The 8974-nt window shown below is 29.0% G+C and overlaps 1 protein-coding gene across 2 annotated transcripts; it reads right to left on the bottom strand.

Annotated features, from left to right (window-relative positions):
• Window positions 1–1332: 1332 nt before the first annotated feature.
• On the bottom strand, window positions 1333–4142 carry LOC131630170 (uncharacterized). 2 transcript variants are annotated; one of them, XM_058900964.1, is made up of 2 exons: window positions 3234–4142; window positions 1333–2036 (listed from the first exon to the last, which is right to left on the bottom strand). In XM_058900964.1, exons 1-2 carry the CDS (start codon window positions 3822–3824, stop codon window positions 1929–1931), a joined length of 699 nt encoding a protein of 232 aa, XP_058756947.1. In that variant the 5' UTR covers window positions 3825–4142; the 3' UTR covers window positions 1333–1928. The 2 variants fall into 2 exon arrangements, with proteins under 2 accessions (XP_058756947.1, XP_058756948.1); XM_058900965.1 differs by lacking the exon at window positions 1333–2036 and adding an exon at window positions 2452–3025.
• Window positions 4143–8974: the final 4832 nt, after the last annotated feature.

An 8974-nucleotide genomic window follows, 5' to 3' on the forward strand; every position in this document is an offset into this window, starting at 1 on the left:
AGAGGAGAATTCTAATATTTTAAAATAATTTAAAATTTATTAAATAAAATTATCAAAAACCAATTCTTCTCAACTATAGACTTTCCAAGGGTTTCTAGAAGATGAGTTTACCTCCGGTGTGAGCTAACTTGATCGGTATCTTGTGTTGGGCAAATTGATAAATTTTTGGGTAAGTGGTGAGTGTACCTAGCTAAACTATGATGGTGAGAAAAACAAAAGAAAGGGGTAGAATTGTATTGATTTTTTCTAATTTTTCTTCTTAAGATATGTTATCAGATTCTAAATGTAATATCATAATTCAGAGTTTGATGGATAGCAGTGGAACAATATTGAGCAGAAGTAAAAAATAGAGTAAGACAACATACAAGCAATTTATTCTGGTTCCTCCTACAAATCATGAGTAGTTCAGACCCTTTGCATTTCTAAGAGATTTCCACTATAACTGAATCAAATTTTACTCTTATTTTTTGCTTTGGAAATCGTTGTAAATATTAAAATGTAAATAATTATAGGGGTATATTAGGAATAATGACATTAAGCATCCAGAAAACAGCGGTTCAACACACTTCTCGCTATGTAAGTATTCATTTGTACCTGTTTGTTTTAAAGAATAAATTATATTCATCTTTGTGTGTGTTATTTTTGTATGGCTTTTGTCGAAAATTGTAATTTGTGGTATATTCATTTTGATCCCATTTGGTCCTTTTATGAATTTGATGTGAACAAACTGAATCAGAATCAGAATTCCTGCAATAAATTTGCTATGATTTTAGCTATCTATTAGCTACGAAAATTTATGGATTTAAGTATCATGTTGACCTTAACAACGTGACATGACACGTCAGCATATGACCATACAGGCATTACCACATGGCGTGCCACATCAACTTTTGTTAATGGACATTGACAGGAGGGACCAAAAGTGTGGGTGAAAAATTTTAGGAGGATCATTCTTTGAAAAAAAATTTTGCTTTGGAAATAGTTGTAAATATTAAAATTGTAAATAAGTATAGGGGTATATTAGGATATTAAACTTATCTATTTCTGCATGTTTCATAAAGTTTGCAGTTTTCTTCACACCATTTAAGTGTAACGAGGCTTTTTATTTTATGGTTGGTCCATTCTTGAACACTTTGTCCAAGTGTGTTAGATGAGTAGAAGTTGTTAATCGATCCATTTCAATGTTAGACCAATCCATGTTATTGAATTTCTCCTTTTTATTTTACTGTATTATGTAGTCCGGTTGTTAATTCTTCAAGAATCAACACATATGGCTAATGATGGAGAGAATTGGTAATATTCAATTGCAACATATATTGTAATGAAATTTTGATTATTATGTTAATGTATGGTTGTGCTATTTACATTTAAATTCTATGTCATAACATAGGCTTTCTTTGGACAGAGAGGTTACTAAGAGTGCAGGTTCTCGTTATGGCGTGCTCCTAATTCTAATGTTAGTACTTTCCAACTGTTACTTACGTTGTTGTAGCTTCTTTGTATCTTAGCTGCTCTCTAATGGCAATAACCAATAGATAATATTAAAGTGCTTTCAAACGTGATTGGCTTGATTTTTTTTAAGGCCTTGAGAAACCATTTAAGGTTGGAGATAATTGTTGATTATTATACTTGACTTTTTGCTCATTCCAGTACTGGCTTTTGGTAAAAACAAACAAATTGAGGCCACATAAGCTGGGATACAGTAACATATATATTTATCTCTCTGTGATCGCAACGTGATCTCTATTGAGGCCACATAAGCTGCAATTCTCCGCAATATCATGGATTGCAAAACAGCTGTAATCTCGATTGAAAACCAATCTTGCAAGGGGTGATATGTAAGTAAAAAGTCGTTGATAAACTTTCATTCTCTCACACTGAATCACAAACCAATTCTCACATTGAGAAAAAATTCCACACAAAAACACTCATTCATTCACGACCTCATAACCAAGACCTCCACGACTCCACCTGCAACAAACTTCTATGTACGCCCTCCGTGTGCAACAGGATTGTGTATGCGAGATGCAGCAAACCTGAAAGAGAGACAAATGTACCGTGAATCAAAGATTTAGCGTGCCAAGTTGTTGTGTCTTAATCTAACAACTAAGACATATATACATCTTATTGTTGTATCCAATCCAATTCCCTCACATCTATTCATTCTACCCATTCTTGAGACAGCACATAAAAGGAGAAATATTGGTGAAAATCAAAAGCATTGAAATGAGGATGAACCAGAAAGGGACTTGCAGAGTTAAATCTGTCAAAGAAGGACATCAACAGACATAATGACAACAAGATTGGCTCAAACATTGAGAAGAGCCTGTGGCTTGAACAGAACTCAAACGTGGTGTGATAGGAAGATTCCTATCAAGACTATAAAATTAGGGTTTGAACAATAAAAGAGAAAGACATTAAAAATTAAGCTATGAAAATAGAGATAAAATTAACTTTTGATTTCTTTGATTGATACATAATGTCTCAATGAGACTACATTATATAATAATTCTAATGGATAGTAAATTTAAAGGCCCAACTATTAATAAGAGCCCACTAAATAAAAATACATAAAAATAACAATATAAATTCTAAATTAACTTAAATATTAATAATTCTACTCTCTATCATTACTATCCGGTCCAAATAAAACCTTGTCCTCAAGGTTTGTAATAGATTGAAAATGCTACAAGAGTGTTGAAAGACGCATGTTGTAATTGAATTGGAGGAAATTTTGTTGAAATTAAATAAAATGTAACGTTGGAATGAAAAAATATGAGTGGTGAAAGGCAAAAGAAGAATGTGACTTATACTGATATTTTGACAAATAAAGGACAATAATTATCCACTTTATTGTCTAGTACTATAATATAACAGTGGGATGGTTTGCACTGTGGACAAAACTTACTGCATCATTTCTATCGTCCACTTTATTTGGCAGTTAGTGAAATACACTAACTATATTTTTCTTTCTCTCTCTTTCCTCTTTCTTCATTTCTTTTTCATTCTTCTTCTTTCTCTCTTTCTGCAGAAAATATTGCATTTGTTTCTTTTTTTTTTTTTTAACAAAACTAAATAAAAAATTGAAAGTTGAAGGTAGTTGAAAATGGAGGTGGTTCAGGTGGTGGTTTGAGTGGCGGATCTGGTGGTTTTGGTGGCAGTGTCGGGGCCGGAAGTTTAAAAAATACCAATTTTTTGTTATTAAGAAGTGATTTCAAATGTAAAGCTCTCACCTTTATACATTCAATAGTAGATTGAAACATACTAAGTGGATTTGATTGTGGAGACGATGGCTTTGATGGTTTTGGTTGCAGATCTGGTGGTTTCGCCGGAGTAGTCACCTGGGTTATCGCCGGAATGCTTGTCGGAGAAGCCGTCGGGGTTGTCGTCGGAGCCAGCAACGTCACCGGTGTTGCTATTTTTTCTTCTTTTTCTAAAGGTTTTTCAGTAGTTTTCAGCCCAACATATTTTTGTTTCCATTCTTCTTGTGTTTTTTTGAATGTATCTGAAAGATTCTGGATTTGTTCTTTCAACTCCTCTCTAGATCTGTTTGAGATTTCATGAGTCTCTGTTATATAATGTTTTAGAATTTCTAACTGGTGAAGTGTTTCTGGTTGTGAAAAGAAATCTGGAGATGAGGGTAGTTGTTGAGATGGAGCAGAAACTATGGGTTGTTGTTGATGGTAAAATTGAGGATATGAGGTTGGATAATAATATCCAAGAAATGGGTTTATGAATGGTGGGGTAGAAATTGACGTTGTAGTGGAATAATGTGACTGAATGCATGGAGGAGAAAATGGATGGTTGTAGTAAGAATATGCCATGGGAGAAGTTGAGTGCAAGAATGAAAGCACCAATTGATAGGAAGAAATTCCTACCAAGAATATAGAATTAGGGTTTAAACAATAAAAGAGAAAGACATTAAAATAAAGCTAAGAAAATAGAGATAAAAGATAAATTTGATTTCTTTGATTGATATCCTTAATTGTGTCAAAGACACTACATATATAGTATTCATAGTGGATCCTTAACTAGAAGACCCAAACACTATAAAAAGCCCAATAACTATAAAAGTACTACTAATAAAAATTAGACATTAATTTAAATAACTAAATTATTTATCTAAATGATTTCTCTTCTCTATCAATAACCCTAAATATATGTATCACTTCTCCATTCCCTCTTCATTCCCGTTTTTCTTCTATCAATTTTTTTAATCTCTCTTTCAATCCGAATGTATATTTCAGATCTAAAGGTAAGCTTTTGTTTTAGTGTGGGAATCGATTCGTTTAAATCTTCTAATAATCTATTACCTCTTCATTGCCATTTTTCAATTGTCGGTTTCTGAATATGTCTTATAATTGTCCGGGATTTTCATATCACAGTGTAATCTTTTGTTTTACTCTTCCTAGGATCGATTCCTTTACAATTATGGTATTGTTTATTTTATTAAACTTATTTTCTATTCGTTTATGCATTAAATGAATTTAGATCCAACTTTCCTATTTTTTTTACAAATTTTCAACTACCTTCCTTTTTGATTTTCGAATCAATGTATTTCGATTTGTTATATGCTACTAATAATCGATTGGGTTATGTTATATAATTATTGAATTCATATCGTTTATAAGAATTTTTTTCAAAAATATACAAATATGACAAAAACAATGTGAAATAGTAATTTATAAACCACAAATATTCTGTCATTGATTATGAAAATTACTATGCATTGGCGAAGATAATAACTTTTTGGAGTGATTGCTTCAAACTGTTTTTGTCAATTGCAGTGAGACTTAGACTAAAGATAATAGATGTGGCAAAAGGAAAATTAAGACCGGGAGCAAGAATTATTCAAGTTGGAGGATTTGAGAAAGTGTTTATGAAAGTTTAGTATATCAACAGTTAACTAAATATTGATCAATATTGACATACTATTTCAATATTAGGGGTAATGTTATTCACCTGACATCTCTAACATTGTATTTATGTCTTTTGTAGAATCTATTTAAAATAGTCCACGGAAAGTTTGTCATTGACAACATGACATTACTACAACTTCATTATTTTGTTCTCTGGAAAAATTACATGTTATTCTCATATTTGCAGTTATGATTAGTAGTTGTCTAGAGTATTTTGTAAAATCTGTGATAAATTTATTTATCAATGTTGACATTATAATTTGGCATAATTCGTGTTATAGATGATACTTTTTATTATAATTATAAATTTAATAGTTTTTTCATTTCATTGTGATATTTTATTTAATAGAATCTTATTAACAAAGAAAATATTCATTGATTTCCTTTAAATATGTGCCTATGAATGAGATAAATGAAATGTTATACAACAAACAAATAAATTTGCCAAAAATTCTTTTATAGACTTAATTTTATTTATAGACTCACCATTTTTTATAAGTTGTCAGAACTTATTTTATATATATTTTTTGTTTATAATGAAATTATGCATTTATAGCATCATTGTCTAAAATTTATTTCCTAAATTAATGTTGACTGCATGAAGTAGCGTGTAGCCGTATCTATCATATAAGAAAGATAGATGTTCTACCAATTACTTATCTGCCCTTTTCACAAATACTGATCACTAAGATTATCCACGTGTACACCCTCTCTTTTCTCAAATCTACTTTTGTTTTCTTTACTTTTGTTTACTTTGTCACACATTTATTTAAAAATCTATTTTCAACTTTTAATATTATTTTACATTTTCAAAACCTGCAATGTCTTATCATGCTTAGTTAAATAATACATTTACTTTAAATAGAATGTTAAAAAAGAAAAAAATATTTAGATCATTAATAGAAATTTTCGTATATAAAAATATTTAGATAAATAATAAATTTTTTTCCGTATGCCGTTTTTAAATAAAAAAATTTGGGATCATAAATATCATTTTTCGTATATAAAAATATTTAAATCAATAATAGATTTTTTTCCGCATACAATTTTTTTTAAGTATCGTTTACAAAAATATTTGAATCAATAATAAATTTACTTATATAAAAATATCTAGATCAATAATACTTTTTTTCCCGTATATAAATATTGTTTTTGTTTAGGTATTGCTAACAAAAATATCGGAATCAAAGTAAATTTACTTATATAAAAATATTTAGATCAATAATAAAAAATTTTCTCGTATATAAAAATTGTTTTTGTTTATGCATCATTTACAAAAATATCTGGATCTAAATTTTTTCATATATAAAAATATTTATTTAGTTATTTTTTATTTCCATTAATTGCTCAATTTTCTAAAAGTTCATGTTAAATTTATTAATTGGTTGTTCCAATATGACCAATTACAAATTTCAAAAAAGGTGAGTTGATGCGTTAAATTTTCGATAAGATTTGACGTAATGCAGCATAACAACATTGCGATTAATTTTTATTTATTGTATTGACTATTTTAACTTAAGTTTAAAAATTATTTTAAATTGATTTTCTTTTTTAAAAGAGTCAACTGGTTGTACATTTGAAGTTAATTTTTAAAAAATTAAATAGTATCTTAAATGAAAAAGGGTCATGCTAACATGTGCCCTAAGGGCACATGTTAAGGATACTATAATTAGAAAAAGTTAAATATAATTAAATGCAATAAAGTCATATTTAAAGTTTCAATACATTGAATGCACAAGTTCCAAGAAAAAATTTCTATAAATATCTCATTAACTTGTGCCCTTTGGGCACATGTTAGCTTTTCCTAATGAAAAATACTTATTATTTATTGCGATCTATTTATTTTGCATTTATTTATAAAATCCCACTTTCTTTTAGATTTGGAAAATATATTTAAAATTATAAATATTCTTTTAAAGTTATAAATAACTGTGCCTTTAATTTTGTTTGTATCTAAATATTTTTGAATAAACAATATATATTTTTCCCCATATATAAATATTATTTTTTTTTTAAATTTTATTTATAAAAATATTTAAATCAATAATAAATTTGTTCCCGTTTATAAAAATAATACTATTTATAAATATTTAATACTTAATAAAATATACTTAAAAAATTTGATGACATGACATATTTATGATTTTCTATTGAATGACAGTGTAAAATTATTTTACACTGTCAGTACACTACCTTTTAACTCTTCTTTTAGTAATTAATGTTTTAAATATATAATTAATATATTAATAAGTGTGTATTTAATATCTCATATTCTAAAATAAATTATTAGTGTTAACGGTGTTATTGAAATTGTGGTATATTTTTATATAGAAATTTTTAATATTACAAAAAAGAGATGTGAGACATATATTTAACTTAATTTATGTGTTTCCATAATTTAAAAAATTAATCTGCATCCAGATCTTTTGCTTCAGTTCAAACTTTAATAAAATATATTGAATTATAGTTATGCAATACAAATGATTTAACACAGTTAATTTTTGTCCTTTTTATAAATAAGAGTATAAGACAGTTAATTTATAATAGATGGAATATTTTTTAATATCGTAGGTACCTCATCCGTCATCCCTTACTATAAACAACTCTAATTTTTTGCACATTTAACCTAACAAAATAGTGAAAAATTTTAAAAGTTTATTTTATTTATTGGTTTTGTAAAAATATCATTAGTGTATTAATATATGTAAAAAAATTTTTATATTTAAAATATATCATTAGTATTAGTAATAAGTCTTATTGAAACTGTTAACCATTATTAAAATAATGAGAATTTGGTTGGGCCCAAAATTGCTTGGCCCAAAGCAAATTGACAAAAACCCTAAAAGAAAAAATAAGAGAGAGAGGCCGCCATTGTTGCATTCAAAGAACCTTTGCCAACTCAAAAATTCCAGCTAAATGAAACAAACAATCAAACAGATGTCAACGATTTCCTTCTCGATTCTGAATATACCGTCCAAATCTTACAACCAAATTCGCAATCAGGTCGCAATGAACGATAATAAAACAAAGCCCTAGTCCTTCAAAACGGAATTAAACAACAACCATTCACAATTTCGAGCCTAAAACAGATGGGTATGAATGGGTACATCACGAGGAACATAATAATAACACGAATTTTCAGAACAAAAGTCGAAAATTACCAATCCCCGGTGACTGACAACGGCTTACGACGATGATTTCAACTCCAGGTAGCGTGAATTCCTTCCCTCTTGGTATTCGACTCTATTCTCCACTCCTCTTCTTCTTATTATATGAATTTCTGTTGGAATTGTTGTTGTTGTTGTCCGTTGCAAATCGTGAAGAATGTGATGAGTTGCTGTTGTTGAATTTGCAGGTGATGCATGGTGCGTTGAGTTGTGTGGAATGTTACGATGTAGATAGGTTGTTGCAAATGGTATGGTTCTGATCTGAGACTTGTGCAGTTGAAGTTGAAGATTGAATTGTTTCAGTTGCAGGCTCCGATTCAAGTGTGCAAATGATATATGCAAGATAAACTTGAAAAATATATACCATTATACTTAAACTCGAAAGAAACTAAATCTGCATAACAGAAACCTAAATTTATTTAGAAGTTACAAAAATGACATCACTCAAAACTTTGATGCGCCAAAATTTAACACTATCATATATAAAACCCATAAACTTTAACCAGTTCATTTAAGGTTTTCTACAAAACAGAAACCATTACATCAATATAACACAACAGAATTGATGTAGAAAAGAAATTGTGGTTGAACACAAATATGATTTGGTATGGTTTAGAAGATACAAAAATGAAAACAACAAAAACTGGCCATTAATGTCTTTCACCAGCTTGCCATTAAATTTACTACAATAATGCGGAGTGAAACAGATATGGAGAGGTGAAGATGATTGAAGAGAGAGTTGGAAGAAGAAAGGTGAAAACAAAGAAATTAAAGAAGAAAAGCAAAAGGTGGGATGCTGGGGAACAGCACTGCAATGGCATTTCATTTAGGTGAAAAGTGGCACGGGTTGCAAAGTATTTGGAAACTCAATGTACTTTTTCAATTATC

The sequence above is a fragment of the Vicia villosa genome, unplaced genomic scaffold, assembly GCF_029867415.1.
Source record: "Vicia villosa cultivar HV-30 ecotype Madison, WI unplaced genomic scaffold, Vvil1.0 ctg.000655F_1_1, whole genome shotgun sequence".
Taxonomy (NCBI): domain Eukaryota; kingdom Viridiplantae; phylum Streptophyta; class Magnoliopsida; order Fabales; family Fabaceae; genus Vicia; species Vicia villosa.

Bases quoted from the DNA above. Each gene is read 5' to 3' on its own strand.
- LOC131630170 (XM_058900964.1), bottom strand. From the start codon at position 3,824: ATGGCATATTCTTACTACAACCATCCATTTTCTCCTCCATGCATTCAG. The intron at 2,037-3,233 runs GTGAGAGCTTTA...TCTCTCTTTCAG, and splicing joins CTACTATTGAATGTATAAAG to GTTTGCTGCATCTCGCATAC.